At 40.0% G+C, this 19,053-nt stretch overlaps 1 protein-coding gene across 2 annotated transcripts in view; it reads right to left on the reverse strand.

Annotated features, from left to right (window-relative positions):
* Positions 1–263: 263 nt before the first annotated feature.
* LOC111150766 (coiled-coil domain containing 181) overlaps positions 264–19,053 on the reverse strand; it is a 30,588-nt gene continuing 11,798 nt past the window's right edge. Inside the window, exons 3-5 of one of the 2 annotated variants that reach the window (XM_022508357.1) lie at positions 14,023–14,169; positions 2,712–2,866; positions 264–605 (exon numbers count right to left, since the gene is read on the reverse strand). In XM_022508357.1, the coding sequence (XP_022364065.1) occupies positions 446–605; positions 2,712–2,866; positions 14,023–14,169 (462 nt within the window). In that variant the 3' untranslated portion in view covers positions 264–445. The remainder of the gene's footprint in view (positions 606–2,711; positions 2,867–14,022; positions 14,170–19,053) is intronic. The other variant, XM_022508358.1, reaches the window with a different exon arrangement.

The raw sequence follows: 19,053 nt of genomic DNA on the forward strand, positions 1-19,053 counted from the left end.
AGCCTTGAACCAGGCTTGTTTAAGAGGTCATGCCTCAGCTCCATGAAATGTTCTACTGCGATCTCTTTTTTAATAACAGAAACTAAGAACAGAAATCTGTTCTTTTTTTAAACAATAATAGAAACTAAGACTAGAAATCTGTTCCTTTCTTGGGTTCTTTCAAGCTAGAAATGCTAAAATAATTTAGAAGTAAAGGAATCTAGAGCTCATTTATTGTTCAATTTGTTGCATGGACTACAAGATGGTATAATATAATACAACACTGCGAGAGAAAAAATTTATTTTGTTTAGTGTTAAAAAAAAAAAAAAGAAATTCACTGTCAGTATCGCCAAAAGATAAAAAGGATTTCCATAATTTAGAGTATGACCAAAGCATAGGCCATAAGAAATGATATATAAAATTTTGAGAATAGCAGCTTCCAAATGAAGTGTTTAATAGATACTCTCAGTTATAATGATCAGTAAAACGAAATGCTTTGGCTTCTGACATATACAGGTGGCTCTGTAGTTGTTTAGAATGCTTTGCTTCCAGTCGGAGCTGTCTAGTTCTTTCTCTGACAGCTTGTTGCTCTGCTACTTTTTCAATCCGTTTCCTTCGCAGCCATCTGTAGAAAGAGATATGATCAGATCTGGTGAGTATGAACGTGAATACTCTTTACATAAAGCTACTGCCATAGACTATTAAAGGAAGTTGAATTTCTTTACATTGAAATGCTGCAGTCACAAAAAAATTATTAAAGTACTAATGAAAATTTCAGGTTTATCCCGTGGGCTCACATAAGAAAACATACTCACATTTGCAATCAAATACTTAAAACTAAGTTTGTCTTAAAAATGAGACTGCCGGGGCGCCTGGGTGGCTCAGTGGGTTAAGCCGCTGCCTTCGGCTCAGGTCATGATCTCAGGGTCCTGGGATCGAGTCCTGCATTGGGCTCTCTGCTCCGCAGGGAGCCTGATTCTTCCTCTCTCTCTGCCTGCCTCTCTGCCTACTTGTGATCTCTGTCTGTCAAATAAATAAATAAAATCTTAAAAAAAAAAATGAGACTGCCAACTAAACAAAACTGAATTTTGAATAATGGACACAATATTTTACATGTGCTATAGGCCCTATTCTTTTTTAAAATAGGATTTTCTAGGGGCACCTGGGTGGCTCAGTGGGTTAAGCCTCTGCCTTCGGCTCGGGTCATGATCTCAGGGTCCTGGGATCGAGTCCCACATCGGGCTCTCTGCTCTGCAGGGAGCCTGCTTCCTCCTCTCTCTCTCTCTGCTTGCCTCTCTGCCCACTTGTGATCTCTCTCTGTCAAATAAATAAAATCTTAAAAGAAAAAAAAATAGGATTTTCTAAGCAAACACATATTTGATAGATTCCAACTAACATATTTTTTGCAACTAACTGTATTCCAAAACATGACTCAATTAGGTTAAGAATCCCAGCATGCAGAAATGTTGCCTACCTCTTGTTGGTATGGACACTACCAACAATGCTTTTTAGTGCATAAAACAGTTCTTCCTTAACATGGAAATATAAGCCTAAGCATAAAAAAATCCAAAAAAGTGAAGGAAGAATCCACATTCAAACAAATTTAAATTTATAAACCTTGCTTAGGTAAAATAACTCAAGTAACTGTACACACACATAAGAAAGCGCGTGCAGTGCATCCGTGTCTGTATCCATTGTTCTCAGAAATGACCCGAAACAACTAAGCATGTCAGAAGAGAAGAGACTTAAGCATCATAAGCCGATGTTGTGGCCCTGAACTGGACATGATTTGAGTAGACTGACCCTAGTCACTGAGAGGTCTGCTGAAAGTATCATTATGGTACTAGATGAGATATTAGATGAGATTATTAATAAAAATAAGCAGATTACAGAATAGTATACAATATCTCAATTTACATTTCAAAACTACAATGTAGAGAGAACTATGTAAAAGATATGGACTAAGGTACTGACAGTGATTGCTAGGGGATGAAAATGTGACTTTATCCCCAGCCATTTCCACAATGCACACTCATTGCTTCTCTTATAATAGTTATATGTTTTTTTTTTTTAAGGATGAAAGAAGTAAAGAAACAAAGAAAAAAAAAGGAAAGAAAGAAAGGAACTTCAAGCAACTGGGTTCAATATTCTCTACCTCTCCCAAGGATTGCTGGCAAAATTACGAAGCCAGGTCTGTTTCCTCACAATTAGCCAGGTAACGGAAAGTCTCAACCAGGTAACTGAAAAGGTCAGCTTTGCCTTAAATTACCAGTATCTGCTCAAATCTCTCTTTCAGTTCGGTCAATACAGATCTTCCTTCTCAGCCTAACTTTCTTTATAGACGAATATTTCTTGGGAAATGAGACTCTCTATTCAGTTTTTCTGAGGAGTATGTAGGAGTAGCTGTATGCTATCTTTGGCCCATTTCTCTAAAAAATGAACAAAATAACTAACAAATAAATGGTAGGCTATCAAAGGTTATCACACTGGTAAAATATAAAATGATGTTGTTATTGAAAATATCTTGATGAAAGAATGGCATATAGATATTATGCAAATTATGGAGCAAAAGAATTTTCTCACATAGTTTTGAAAGTGTGGATTTAAAATTGATCAGATATGTAATATCAGAGATAAATTTTTTGTGGGATTTATTTTCAACCTTTATTGACTACCAAGGTCTCTGCAAGGACTGTGAAGAGAGGGGAAATTTGCCCAGCGTGTGACTTACTGTTTGAAGGCCCGCTCACGGCCCTCTGTTCCTTGAAGGAAGAATAAGCATTCCTCTTGCTTTCGTAGTTCTTCAGTCTTTCTTTCTTTCAACTGTTCTTCATGCTTTTTTTTAAGCCATAATCGAAAAGCTTGCTGTGGATCTCTGTTTTCCTGCTGATTACAAAAACAAGCTTTGTTTAAATAAACCAAAATTATTTTTGAGGCCCTGCCTATAGGACCCTACAAGGATACATGTTCCACTCATCAATTTTTCACTCCCGGCACTCCTAGTAGCCAAACAAAACAGATCGCCCTTGAATCAGCAGCACTGATGGAACTCTGCCAGAAAATCCAACACTGAATTCACTGCCATTTGTCATCTTTCAAAACTTATTGAGGCAATCAACAAATGAAGAAGGTTTTTGCAGTGATTTGCAAACTTTTCAACGAGCAGCTCTTTGAAAAAATAATTTTTTACAGTGGCACAAAAAAATAAAACAGGGTTGAAGAAAGATTGGGACAGATAATATGAATGGAGTCAAGGTCTTTGTAATGATTCCTGAAGGAGTTCCCTGCATTGCAGTCTGACAACTTAAGATCCAATACTCTGTTATTCATCCTTTCTTTTAAATTCTACCCTTGTTTTTATTTTATTTATTTATTTATTTGAGAGAGAGAGAGAGGTCACAAGTAGGCAGAGAGGCAGGCAGAGAGAGAGAGAGGAAGCAGGCTCCCCACTGAGCAGAGAGCCCGACTCGGGCCTCGATCCCAGGACCCTGAGATCATGACCCAAGCCAAAAGCAGAGGCTCAACCCACTGAGCCACCCAGGCACCCTCTACCCTTGTTTTTAACTTCTAAGAGCATCTAAAAGTTAAGATGCCAAGCCCCTCTCCAAATTGTAATTACTCTCATGGAAGGTGGCCATAATGATTTGCAGTCATAAAAATTTTCTCATAACAGCCATGATGATTTTGTCATAAGTCAAAGCTAGTGGGAGTAGCTTATTTTATGGTTCCTCAAACGTCATGATGGATACTATCTTCAGGGAATTTTCAAAAGTTGAAAGAGCTCTTATTTGGGAGAATAAAGAGAGCAAAAGGACAGATTTGGGGCTAGGGGAAAGCATGCCTCATTAATTGGATGCCTGGCCAAAACAGAAAGGAAAGTATGCATTCATTTAATACTTTTCCCAAACAGGGGCACCTGGGTGGCTCAGTGGGTTAAGCCTCTGCCTTCAGCTCGGGTCATGATCCCGGGGTCCTGGGATCGAGCCCCTCATTGGGCTCTCTGCTCACAGGGAGCCTGCCTCCACCTCTCTCTCTGCCTGTCTCTCTGCCTACTTGTGATCTGTGTCTGTCAAGTAAATAAATAGAATCTTTAAAAAAATATATATATATACTTTTCCCAAACAGAAACTCGATGATAGAGAGGACCATTTCCTATATCTTGCATTTTCCTTTTTTTTTTTAAGATTTTATTTATTTGAGAGAGAGAGAGACAGAGATAGCAAGTGAGAGAGAGAGAGCATGATGGGGGAGGAGCAGGAGAAGCAGGTTCCCAGTGGGTCTCGATCCCAGAACCCTGGGATCATGACCTGAGCCGAAGGCATATGCTTAACTGACTGAGCCACCCAGGTGCCCCTATACTTTCCTTTATCTATTACTCACATTGCCAAGCATGTTCCAGTTTAATTTATATAATTTACGTAATCTACAATCTTTGATGTACAATGCTGAAGCCTGTGAAGATAACCCATTGCTGAATACCTAGAAGTCTGGGAATGGCCCGAGATGACCAAAAAGTGTTCATTCTGGAATTATAGATCAAAAGAGGCAAGGATTCAGGGGTGAACAGGGTTGCCTGGATCTCTGTTTCTTTACTGATTCAGCAGATATTTACATTTACAGAGTATCTACTACAGTGTATCTACAGGCACGTAGATTGCATCAGTGGGGGGGAAAAAACAAGTTTCTCTCTCCCATATATTCTGTGATTGCACTGTCCAGTAGATTGACCAACAGAGGGACCACTAGCCACATGTAGCTATTTAAACGAAGTTAAAAATTCAGTACCTCAGTCACATTAGCTACATTTCATGTGCTTAAGAGCTTAAGAGTCACACTGTGGCTAGTGACTACTTCATTAGACAGTGCAGATATAGAGCATCTCCATCATCCCAGAAAGTTGTACTGGAACTTCCATTCATGAGTCCCACAAGATGGTAGCAATCAAATGAGATCTTCATGGGCACAGGAATACCCGCCTGCAGATATACACCTGGACCCAGTGCAGATAGAACAGGAAAAAAACACCCTCCCAGTTTCTTGTTGGAAGGGGCTTAACCACATACCTTTCCAGCTGTGCCAGAGGGTCTGGCTTCCATATAGCCTGCAAAAATACACTACCTCGCAAAGATGTCCAGCAGAAATGAGAAGAAATAAGAGCTTTTCAGATGAACAAAAGCCAAAGGTATTTATCACCACTCAACTGGCCTTATGAGAAATGTTGTAATGAAAGAAAAGGATGCTAAATTAGTAGCAAAAAGTATACGAAAGTATAAAACTCACTGGCAAAAATAAATACAAAGTTAATATCAGAACACCCGAATGTAATGGTGGTAGGTAAATCACTCATAACTCTGGCATGAAGGTTACAACTACAACAGACTGTTACAAGTACAAGGTCTCATTGCAATCAGAAAGCAAACACTTGCAGTAGATACACCAAAGGTAAAGAGTGAGAATCAAAGCGTAACTACAGACAACCATCACAAAAGGGAAGAATGAGAGTGGACTGAGGGGCAAAGTAACTACAAAACAACAAGACAACATTTAACAAAGTATTTCCACACCAATCAATGACTACTGTAACGCAAACGGCCTAGAGCTGAATGGATAGAAAGTAAGTCCCAATTACATGCTGCCCAAAGAGACTAAATTCTGCTCTGGGACACACAGAAACTGAAATCAAAGAGGTGGAAAAAGATATCCCATGTAAATGGAAGCTAAAAAAGAACAGGGGTAACTATGCTTATATCAGACAAAATAAACTTAAATTAAGCCAAAACAGAAACTTGTATGGTATTGCCATAAAAAAACAGATGCATAGATTAATGGAACAGAAGAGAGAGCTCAGAAATAACCTCATGTGTACATGGTAAACTAATTTTTAACAAAGTTACAAAAAAAAAATGGGAAAAGGACAGTCTCTTCAATTAATGGATTTGGGAAAACTGGATTACCACATGCAAAAGAATGGACCTCTACCATACACTCTACAAAAAAACAACTCAAAATATATTAAAGACTTGAGTATAACCTGAACGACTCCTAAAAGGAAACGTTAGAATAAACTCTTTGATATTGTTCTTAGAAATAATTTTTTTGGATTTAACAGCAAAGGCAACATAAACAAAAATAAGTAAAAGACAAACGAAAGGTTCTGCTTAGCAAAGGAAACCTTCAACAAGATGAAAAGACAACCTATGGAATGGGAGAAAATATGTGTAAACCACATATCCAATAAGACAACATGAAAAGATCATCAGTATCACTAATCATCAAGGAAATGCAAATCAAAATGACCATGAGCTACTGTTAAGATAGGTATTATCAAAAAGAGAGGAAGGAAGGAAAGAAGGTAGGCAGGCAGGGAGGGAGGAGAGTAGGAAGAAAGGGAGAAGGGATGGAGGGAAGGAAGGGGAGAAGTAGATGGCAAGGAAGGGAGGGAGGGAAGGAAGGAAGATGAACTCCTGGAAAGAGACAGTAAGAGTAGTGGTTACCAGGGCCTGAGGGGTGGGAGAAAGAGAGAGAGGTTGGTAAAAAGGGTACAAACTTGTTTTAAGATGAAAAATGTCTGAGGATCTAATGTTTAACATGGTGACTATAAATGATAATACCGTATTATATAATTGAAATTTGCCAAGAGAGGGACACCTGGCTGGCTCAGTGGGTTAAGCCTCTGCCTTCGGCTCAGGTCATGATCTCAGGGTCCTGAGATCGAGCCCCACATCGGGCTCTCTGCTCAGCAGGGAGCCTGCTTCCCCCCTCTCTCTGCCTGCCTATCTGCCTACTTGTGATCTCTCTCTCTGTCAAATAAATAAATAAAATCTTAAAAAAAAAAAAAAAGAAATTTGCCAAGAGAGTAGAACTTAATCTTTCTACCAAAAGAAAAAAAGGAGTAAATATGTGAGGTGATGGACATGTTAATCAATGTAATGGGGAGAATCCTTTCACTATGTATATGTGTATCAAATTACAATGTTGTACACTTCAAATATCTTAAAATTTTTCAATTACACCTCAATAAAGCTAAAAAAGAAAAAGACTTAGATCACACATACAAAAATGTAAAATTAAACAAAACAACCTAAATTCTATGAATGGGCTTAATAGTAAACAGGATGCAGCAGAAAAAAGTATCAATGCCCAAAGGCAGATCAACAGAAATTATGCAAACTGAAGAAAAATAATTTTAACTTTTTAATTTTAATTTTAACAAAACCTTAATAACATGTGAAATAATAGCAAATCTTCTAATGTATGTGAAATTGGGCTTCCAGAATAAAAAGAGCAAGAAAATGGAGCAAAAAAAAAAAAAAAAAAAGGAAAATTGTAAAAATAATGGCAAAAATTTCCCAAATTTGGTACAAACATCAACCTACAGATCTGAGAAGCTCAGGAAAGCCCAAGTTAGGCGAATTCGAAGAAAAGCATATGATATATTATTCATATAAAAAACCATTGAAATCCAAAGCCAGAAAAAGTTTATAGCAGCTACAGAAAAAAAGGACGTTACATACAAGAAAGCAATGATAAGAATTACAGCTGACTTTCTTTTTTTTTTTTTTTTAAGATTTTATCCATTTATTTGACAAAGATCACAAGTAGGCAGAGAGACAGGCAGAGAGAAAGAGGAAGGAAAGGAGGCTCCTCGCTGAGCAGAGAGCCAGATGCGGGGCTGGATCCCAGAACCCTGGGATCACAACCTGAGCCGAAGGCAGAGGCCTTAACCCAGTGAGCCACCCAGGCGCCCCTACAGTTGACTTTCTAACCAGGAACAATGGGTGTCAGAAAATCACTGACACTAAAACACCATCTTTAAACTGCTGAAAGAAAAAAAAACTGTCAGCCCCAAAATCCATATCTACTAAAAATAAATCCTTCAAAATATATACTTCTGGGGGCACCTGGGTGGCTCAGGGGGTTAAAGCCTCTGCCTTTAGCTCAGGTCATGATCCCAGGGTCCTGGGATCAAGCCCCTGCTGCATCAGCAGCAGCAGCAGCAGCATCGGGTTCTCTGCTCAGCTGGGAGCCTGCTTCCCCCTCTCTCTCTGCCTGCCTCTCTGCCTGCTTGTGATCTCTGTCAAATAAATGAATAAAATCTTTAGATCTCATTGCAGGGCTCAATCCCAGGACCCTGGGATCATGACCTGAGCTGAAGGCAGAGGCTTCAACCCAGTGAGCCACCCAGGCACCCCTGAATGAAATCTTAAAAAAAATAAATAAATAAAAATTAAAAAAAAATACACACACACACACATAAATACTTCTGATACATTCAGGGGATAAATATTATAATCCTTAGAGCAGTGATTTAAAAAATAATTCAAAGAGGCATAGTTTTTAAATAAGAAAATAAAAGGGAATATTTTTTAAATATTTGATTAATCCAATAAGAAGGCAGAAAAAGTTGAGTAATGGAACTAAAAAGAAATGGAACAAATAGAAAATCAAGCAGTAAACTTAAAACCAACCATATCAATAATCACAATTAAATACAAATTCTGGATTGGGAAGATACAACTATATGCTGATCGCACAGGTAAGTCTTTAGAGATGGATAAAAACAAGCTATAAAAGGGATATGATGATGCAGATGTTAAGTATAAGAAAGCTGGTACGGCTTGAATCACATCAAAGTAGACTTCAGGATAATGTGAAAATGTCATTCACCAGTGAGACAGAGAGTCCTAAATGTATATACATTTAAAACAGATGAAGCCAAACCAAAAAGAAAATAGACCCATACGTGGTGATAGTTAGAAGGTTTAACCCCAATTTCCCAGTAATTCATAGACCATATAGGGGGAAAACAGCAAGGCCACAAAAGATTTAAGCTGCACCATCAAGCGACTCTACCACACTGACATTAATAAAACACTAAACCGAATGCAGAATACAAAGCGTATGGCGGTGTCCATGTAGAGCTCACCTAGATAAACGGACAAATATGCGTACACGTGTGCTTATGTCGGTCTATACAGGTAGTGCGCACGTGCGTGTACGTGTACACACACACACACACACACACACACACACACACACACACAGGAGCTACCTCGCCCACCAGGAGAAGCAGAGCTCACAGCAAAGGTGAAAGACATTTCTAACTGTCCCCTAAAATGGCAGTAAAAATTCAATCACCTAAAAAGTTGTTCTAATCCCGTGTAAAATGGGTCGTTCCGGAATGTGTATATTCTGAAGACATGACCTAGAAACTGACTCGCAGGACCCAGGCGCACGACGTCCCACAGAATAACCAGCGAAGCACATCATCCCAACGCGCTAAGGAGCCCAGTCACCAACTGCCCAATTCCACCGTTGCTCAGCTTCAGCGGTAGACAAGATTCACAAAAGTTCCTCAGAATACTATTTATTTTTTATGTAATTTCTCATTAAGGTTAATTTTTGAGACAGACTTCAAATAAAGCAAAAATAGGAAATAAAAATTCCAAAGGGACATGTAGAACCATCTAACCACCTTCTAACCTGAAAGTGTTTGGGGACAGACTCCGCCGGTGCGGTCCGTGTCTTCACACAACACAGCTCCCCGTGTTCGCTCTAGTCTCCGAGCAGAAGACGACACAACACACCACACCACACCGAGGCACACGTCTGTTTCACAAGGACCCGATGAAAGTGCTGCGACGGCCGGACGCCCGAGGCCCGCAGCCACCGCAGGAACCTCCACGTAGCTCACAGCCGAGCTCCTCGCGTCACGGGGACACGCGCTCTGCCGACGCGACAGCAGTGCGGCCTGCTCCCCCCTCGCAAGCCCGAACTCCCCGCCTCCCTCAAAATCCTTCCGACTTACTCCTTGTCATTCCCCTTCAAGGACACAAAACCTCCCGAACACCCCTTCTCCCAGGCTCTCTGGCTTGAGCCGCCTCTTACCCAAACCCTGGCTCTTCCCCGCGCCGCGCCTGTCCTCGCCCGAACCGGCTGTGTGCTTCCCGCCGCACCGCAGACGCGCACGCGCAGGAGGGGAGCCCCGCGCGGCCTCCACCCCCACACGCCCAGCGCTGCTCCAGCCTCGCGCAGTCGGCGCCGGGGCGACCTGGCCCCGCGACTGCAGCGACCTGTGGTGGGGCGGCTCAGTGTCCCCTCCACCCTCGTCCCAAGCAATAGAACTACACGGAGAAGCTCGCAGATCCTTATTTTCTCGTCGTCTGGGACGCTCTCCACGGCCCCCGCCACATCCCGCAAAGCACGTGTCTTCCACGTCCCTAATCCCCGCGTTCTCCACACGAAGCGGCAAACACATCTCTCCAGTTTTCCACGTCTTCCCCCGGGTGACCCGCAGGCGCCTCAGACTGCACGTGAAGACCTGACAGGGCCGTCGCCGCGCACCATCCTCTGCCGGGCAGTGAGCGCCGCCGCCACCACCCGCGAAGGGGCGGGGGAGAGAACCCGCTGTGTCCTCCTCGGGCCTGAGTCCTGACGAGCCCTCCCATCCGGACGGCAAGACGCGCCCGAATCCGCTCCCGTCCCCGCCTCCCTCTCCGCTCCTGTCACAGACCCCAGCCAAGTCACCGGGCGCCGTCACCTCACGCACAACCCTGTCTGCCTTCCGGCCGCTCTCCCCGCGCCCACTCGCCGCCGTCCATCCGCTCCGCCACGGCAGCGTCACTGGCGCCTCACTGCTGGGTCGGGACCACCAAGGCGGCTTCACGCGGGAGCTCCCGGTTCCCGCGCGCCCCCCCCCCCCGCTCCCGCGCGCCCCACGGCCGCGTCAGGGCGCCGCCTCCGTCTCGGGCGTCCTCACGGCTTCTCCCGACCTGAAACGAGCTCCTCTCAGTCCTGCCCACGCTCCCCCCCTCCGTTCACCAGCGGAGAACAAGCTTCCCGGAATGACCCGGATGCCCCGATGTCCCCCCACTGCGAGCTGTCACCGCTGCCTTCGGCTCGGCGCGCCCGTCCCTGCCGCATCACCAAGTTCTCTTCCGCGCGTTCCCTCCGGCCCGCACCCGCCAAGCCCGCGCGACGCGGCGCCGAGCGGCTCGCTCCGTCGTCCGCGCGCGAGCACCTGCCGCAGAGCCCGTGGCTGGAGCCCGCGACGCCCGGGACCGACTCCTAAGCCGGCGCTTCCTTGGTTCTAACGACGTGTGTTTGTCCTGCACCGCGGCCGCCCGACGCAGTCATATGTGAACCTTCTATCCAGAGCCTCCGCCCGGTTTTCTGTCAGAAAATTCCAAAAGTTTCGCTTTAATAATAAACTAAGAGTAACAGTAACAATTCTGACACCTTTAAAACATCCTCACCAGCTTTCAGTGGAAATTGCATTAAATACAAATTTAGAGGAACTCAAGTCTTCGGAGTATTTAGTCAACCCATGCAGGAGTATCGTATTTGTTTCCATTTGGCAAAGAACTCCTATATTTGTAAGTTACCCCACCCACCCAGAAATAGTATATTTGTTTTCATTTACCAAAGTCATCTTTTTTGTCCTTTGCAAAGCGGTATTGTACTCTCCACAGAGATCAGACATATTCTTGTTCAGCTCGAAGTATTTTACATACTCCCGTATTCCTTCTCTTTTTATATTTCTCTACGAGGTTTTTGCTATAGGAAGACTATAAATTTCTCATGTTTATAACGTAAATATCCACTCTGAATACTTATACCTCTCTTCCTTTTCACCTTAGTAAGCTGGCTAGAACTCTCAGAATGAAGCTATTTAAAACGGAGTGGAGACTTACTTACTTCTAACTTCAATAGGTTTAGCTACTAAAATACCTACAGTATTTCCTAAGATACTACTTATACTTTTTTTTAATATTTTATTAGGAATTTTAAAAATGAATTGTACTAAAAAGAAATACTTTTCTCTTTTAAGATAACCATATATTCTCTTTTTATCTACTATTGATGTGATGGATTTTATTAATGGGTTTGTTATTACTTATCCGTAATTTCCTTCCTAAAATAAGCCCTACTTGGTTATAGTATACTGTTATCTGACAACACAGTTGCACTCAAATTTCTCAACATTTTCTCTATTAGTTTATGGCTTTTGTGTCTTGCCTCAAAAGGTATCACCCATCCCAAGATTTTAAAAGCTAAAAACTTCTATAAATGGCATCATAGGCAACATAAAAAATATACTGTCAGTGTAGGAAAATGTATTTATGACATATATAATAACAAAGGATTATAATCTCTAATATACAATGCAAGAAGAAAAATAAAATTGAGAAAAAAGAAAAGGCTACAACAGGAAATTCACAGAATATACACATGTCCACACGTACTCATGTGTATTACTAATCTGAAGAAAAATTAAGAAGATAAATCATGTACAGTGTTAGTCGGGATGTGGTAAATATCTACTCTTACTTTTGAAGGGACTGGAAATTGACACACCTTTTGGGAGGTTAATTTTTGCACATTTAACCAAAAATTTCACCTGAATGTCCAGCAAGCCATAAACTCCACTCTTAAGAAACTCTCCTGCAGAATGAACGTGTTCACTACCGCACTGTTAATGAGCAGAACAATAGCGGAACCACGCTAAATATCCACAGTTGAGGATTTAATAAATTAAGGTATCTCTGAACAGAATACTATGCAGCTATTTGGGTCTTTTTTAAAAAAGATTTTATTTCTTTATGTATTTATTGAGAGAGAGTGAGAGAATCTCAAGCAGACTCCCCACTGAGAGAGGAGGTTGATGTGAGGCTCAGTCTCACGACCCTGAGATCATGACCCTGAGCCCATGTTCAAAATCAAGAGTCGGACACTTAACTGACGGAGCCACCCAGGCACCTCATACTTTGCAGCTAGTTGAAAAGAAATATCTAAATGTAATGATGTAGAAATATATCTATGATTAATTAAGTGGGGAAAAAAGCAAAGCACATAATAGATTTTTGACATGTGAAATTATAAATATAAATAAGACTTGGAAGACTTGCACCACACTGCAAAAAGTGGTTGTCACTGGGAGATGAGCCTGGATAGGGGATAGGATTAAATTTTGTTTTTTCTTTATATGCTTTTTAGAAAAGATGGTAGGGATATGGATTTTTTTGTTTTCTCCTTGGTTTTCTGTTTCACAATTTTAAAAATTAAATAATTTTGCATCTTTGCTAGCTTTTTTTTTTTTAAGATTTTATTTATTTGACAAAGAGACGGAGAGAGAGGGAACACAAGCAGCAGGAGAGGGAGAGGGAGAAGCAGACTCCCCGCTGAGCAGGGAGCTGGATCCCAGGACTCTGGGATCATGACCTGAGCTAAAGGCAGCCGCTTAGTGACTGAGCCACCGAGGCACCTCTCTTTGTTAGTTTTCATGTAAGATTTGCATATATCTATTCTTTTTAAAAAGAATTTTTTTTTAGTATAGCTGACATACAGTGTTACATTAGTTTCAGGTGTGTAACTGTGAGTCACCATCTCTGAGCTCACCACAAGTGTAGCCACCATCTATCTCTGTACAACACTACTGTAATACCACTGACTATATTCTCTGTGCTGTGCCTTTCATTCCCATGATTTATTCATTCCGTAACAGGAAGCCTGCACCTCCCACTCCTCTTCACTGATTTTACCCAACACTCTACTCTCCCACCCTTCTGGCAACCATCACTTTGTTCTCTGTATTTATAGATGTAATTTTCTTTTTTGTTTATTCTTTGTTTTTTCAGACTTTATGTATGACTGAAACCATATGGTATCTCTCTTTTCTCCTTCTGTCTATATATGTTCTTAAGTAAGACCATTCTGTAGGGTTTGTAGGTGTGTGCATTTGTGTGTGTGCTTTCTTTGTCTTATTTTGAGTATCAAAGTTATACTATCCTAAAAAACATATTGATAGTTTTCCATTTTCTGTGCTATAAAAGTGTGAATAAAATAGTAATCATTTGACTTCCACGAGACTTCTTAGAATTTAATTGTAGTCATCTCTATGGTACATCTTTTGCAAGAGTTGTTCTTGGACCACTTTTTCTACTTTTTCTATAGGTTCCTATTCTAATATTCACATTCCCTTCTGTAAATAAATTCAACTTTCATATCTGTATACTTATTTTTCATAGAGAAGTTTCACTTACTCTACTATTCATGTTTTCGATTTGCTTTGCTCGCTGAATTCTCCTCATTTCTAGGACCTGCTCTCTTTTCTTTTGCAACCATGCTTTAAATACCATGTCATTCTCTTTTTTCTTTTCTTTCTCTTCTTCTATTTTTCGTTGTTCTTCCTGGTGGAAAGAATATCAAAAGACATTCATGAAAGGTGAATAAAATTGTATATGAGTTATCAGAATAAAGAGATATATTTTGAGATCTGAAATTAGCATTCTCTGCTCCTAAAACTTTCCATCTAAAAATTGGACTTCTCTTAAAAAAAAAAAAAAAAAATAGGGGGGACTCTAATTTGCTTAGGAATAAAATGAAGATGTACCAGATAAATTAAACTGTAGGGGTAAATTCTATAACTACATAGAGGTACAATAGATGCATGCTGTTGAGGAACTCCTTGAATCTCACCTTCACTTCCTAATTTACTTTTGGAATTAAACCTCTTAAATTGCAGCCATGCAAAAGGAAAAAAAAAAGCCACCACACTCTAGAAGCACCATATGCTTCCATAAATGTTTGAAACATTTTTTTGTTATTGTTAAATTTGTTAATTGTGATAAATGGCATTGTGGTTATGAAAGAAAATGCTACAATCATTTAGAAATATATATAAAAATGTACAAATAAGCAAGGATGTGCTGCCTAGGACTTACTTTAAAAATACATCAGCCAAGAAGCAGAGGGGATGGAGCATATATGCCAAAATCTCAATGACTTTTAAATCTGGGTGATGGGGACATAGGGATTAACTGTACCTTTATATGTGTTTGAACTTTTTATTATAATGTTTGAAGTTATTTTTCAACTAGTGTATATTTACAAAATAACTTTTTGCTATCAGAAAAATATTTAGATAGTTAACTACAGAACAAAATGAATTTTTATATGAATTATTTAACTAATGTTATAAAAGGGAGTTTCTTGAAGAGAGGTACATAAATCAGTTATATAGAGCTATAAAATAGTTACTAGAAGTAAAGCAGCATGTCACAGTGGAAATCGCACTAAGTTAAAAGTGAGGAGATCTGAGATACAATCATACTACCATCATACTATGTCAACTTGGGCAAACCACCTACTTCAGTATTCTCATCTACGAAATGGAGTGACATTAATGAGCTCTTAAGTACCTTTCAATACCAAAATTTTATCACTTAAATCACTGAATTATACATAAATCCAATTTTCTTCAAATGATGGAATTCAGAGTTCTTTCCTTACATTTTTGACAACATAGCAAGTCTTTCTAATGCCTTCTAATTGAACAAAATGTAAGAAAGAATAGAAAAATTCTACCCAATTAACAGCATAGAATGTCTTAAAATACTTATATACTCTGGTGATCATCTCCTTTTTTAAAAAATGTATATACATACATGAATAAAAATGAGGATTTCTATTTTAAAAACCTATATACTATTTTCTAAGCCCTAAAAAAACATATAAAATGTGAATTTACCAAAGTTAAATTTTACATTTATTTGTACATTTCTTTTTATAAAAAGGACCTTGGATACTGTGAAAAGTGAAATAAAATCAATTCACTTACGTCAAGGTATTTTAAAATGGAGCCAGTGGCCGTTAGGATGTGGGCCTTGTTTCAAGTCCCCACTTGGTGTAATCACCAACTTTTGAGCAAAGCCAAACTACCAACATAACAAGGATTCTACCAGTACTTACAGTGTGCTACAGTAACAGACTGCTTCTTCGTGACAGCCTTAGCAACCAATTATGTGTAGCCAAGATTAGTTTTCTGCTGTCAACACCAAACAAAATTCTTTGTAAATAATGTATATAAGCGTTCCTTTTTGCCTTTAAAACTCTTGACTTTTTGTTCCCTAGTGAATACAATTTGAGTTAGTGTGCTCCCCAAGATGCACCAAATCATTGCTTCCCAAATGGCATTTCTGAGAACTCAAATAAATGCATTTGCTTTATTTCAGTTCAACCTCTTTTCTCATTGACAGTACTTTGTATAAATATAGACAGTATGGTGTGATGATTATATTTCTGAGAAACATTAAACATATCACACAGAATCATCAGCCAAAGTGTAGACAATGCAGTTGCCAACAGGAACAATGAAATGATGCACTTAGAATACGTAGAGGATAGCAGCCCAACCCAGCAAATATTTTGTTGGGCATAAACAAGGAAAGCCTTCCCCTGAAACCAACTAAGAAATATTTAAAAGCCTTAGCATTTACATACAGTCTTGAGCGAGTATATAAATAATAAAAACCGTGCCTTGAACAAGTACATAAGCAAAGGAAAATTCATTTCTAAGGATCCTGATAGGAGAAAATGCATCCCAGCACCAAGAGCAAGAGTACACCCAGCAGAGAGAATCAAAATAAAAACAAAACTATTTATGAGTCCCGGCAGTTAAAGATTACTTAGTTCATTAGTGAAAAGACACTGAAATTATATACAGCCTCTCAGATAACATCTATAGAAATATGCAAATGCACTCATACACATATGTGGGTATATAGCAACCTTATATACCTTATATAGTTCAGTCATTCTCCAATATTAGTTTGAATTATCACAAGTTCTATATTAGCAGACCCCTTGAAGTACTGTTATATGCCTCAAGCAAGTAAACTGAATCTGCCTGTTACAGTTCAAATAGTAGTGACCAAGTAAGTTAACTTTCAGTGTACATTTTTCGATTCCTGCCTGAGTGCTCTATAGCCTACATACTCCTACTAACTTTGTTTTTCACCTTTTTCTGGTAATATGGATTCTTTATTTACATGCCAGATATTTCCCTGATAATCCCTACATAATTCCTACACCATTTCCTAATGGATGCCAAGAAAACAGATTTTGACTCCAACTTTCCTATAAACAGGTTGAGTGATTTTGGTGAAGTTAATTAAACTTTTAAACTATAGTTGTCTTATCTGTAAAAGGATCTTTAAGGATTCTTCTAATTGTAAAATTCTATTTACCTGTGATTCTACTAAGGTTTGGCATTTACAGTCATTTTGTGGTTCAGCTTAATATCATTAGGTATCCAGTAAAACAGGGAATTGGGGCACTGATTTAAGTAATTTAGAGAAAATTTACTAACATATTTAGTACCTGGAATTTTCATTAATAAAATAGAATTTCATTTAAGAGCTACAAAAAAAGATTCAAAATGAAGTATGCATTGCCAAGAAAGTCACTCAAAATAGAATTGAAAGGACAATGAAGTAGGACAATGCAGGTCTCCTGGTTCAATGCTCAGAACAAAGGGAACTTTGACTCTTGTCAATTGCATCCCAAACTCCTTCCTGAGCCTGCACTCCCTGATGACAAGTCAAAGCACTTTTCATTTTCGTTGACTCTGTGTTTCCAGGGTTGTGATTCCCAACACTCAATAAGTGCTCTGTTTGTCTCACAGCTTCTTCTTGACCAACATTACTTGGCATAGTTGGTAGGATCCAAAGTGCCTGAACTCTGTCTCTGATGCTGCCACAGATTTGAGGAAGGTACCAAGAGTCCCTTGCAGTCTGATGTAGCCTTGGTGGCTTCAACTCACAATCATAAATCCTCTTGGTCCTGTACCCGCACCGTGGTCAAGGCTCAGGCCTTTACTTGGGTGTCCTCCATTGCTGGCTTCCATCCTCACTCATTTTTGCAGGGAGGATCTATCTTCACTCATTTCGACTGGAGTATTTGGGTTTCAGGTTCTTGCGAAGTACTCAATTATGGGAAATCCTCCTGCGAAGGAGCTTCTAGTAATTAGCCCCCTGCTGTAACCTTATGTTAAGGAATATGGCCCTTCTTGCTGTGAACTTTTGCCCCATTGGATCAAATTACCCAGAATGATTTAAAACTTCATTGGCCAAAATGGGCACTTCGGATATCCTAAAATTAGTTTATTTGCAAGCACAACTGGAAAAGGGTTACAAAGGCAATCAAATGGGATGCCTACTTCAGTTGGTACCTAGGAATTTTTTTTTATTTTTTTTAAAGATTTTTTTTTATTTATTTATTTGACAGAGGGAGATCACAAGTAGACAGGCAGGCAGAGAGAGAGACGGGGGTGGGGAGCAGGTTCCCCACTGAGCAGAGAGCCCGATGCGGGACTCGAGATGCGGGACTCGATCCCAGGACCCCGAGATCACGACCCAAGCCGAAGGCAGTGGCTTAACCCACTGAGCCACCCAGGCGCCCCGGTACCTAGGAATTTTTAAATATAATCAAGATTCTAAAAATCTTCTCTTTACAAAATGCCATTCCTCAATTGACTGAAGCAAACAAACAAGTTTACAAAGACCCACCCTCTGTCTCAGGCACATTGTGTTCCCTTCCTCCTCCTCCTCTGTCTCTGGGCTTTGCAACAGCCATCCTGCACCAAGATCCTGCCTTTGGAGCCATCTTCCTTTCCCTCTGCACCATCTTCATTTCCTCTGTACCCTCCTCCCTTCCTCATTCCAATCTTCTCGCCAGAATTGTGGGGACAGCTCTAAAACAATCTTCATGGCACACAAATAAAGATCCTCAGTAACAAACTCTGGTCATCATAGCAGTTAACCTAGTCCATCTGCAGGAACACAATTAAGAATCAACGATTCTTTTGAGTTTTGTACTTGAATCATGGCATGAATTTTAAGATGACATTATAAGGTTTCTGTCTCTCTCTGTCCATATGTCACATGCGTCTCCATATGCACATTACAGTGATATACTTTCTCCCTCTGATGGCATTGCCGAGTTACTTTATAAAAGAGCTCCATTTAATTGGCCTTTTAAAGACAATGAAGTGCTTACAAAAATGAAGTATTCCAAAAATTCCAAGAAATACAAAAAACACTAATCCAAATATTTTTCAAGTTCACATGATCTGAAACAGTCTCAATAAATAAATGCTAGTTTAGTAGAGAACAAACTGATGGCTAGTGGGGGGTGCAGAGGGTGTGGATTAAACAGGTGAAGGAATTAAGGACTGCACTTGTGAGAAGCACAGGCTGTTGCATGAAAGTATTGAATCAATGTATTGGACACCT

The sequence above is a fragment of the Enhydra lutris genome, unplaced genomic scaffold (genome assembly GCF_002288905.1).
Source record: "Enhydra lutris kenyoni isolate GAN:26980312 unplaced genomic scaffold, ASM228890v2 scaffoldscaffold24, whole genome shotgun sequence".
Classification (NCBI taxonomy): Eukaryota; Metazoa; Chordata; class Mammalia; order Carnivora; family Mustelidae; genus Enhydra; species Enhydra lutris.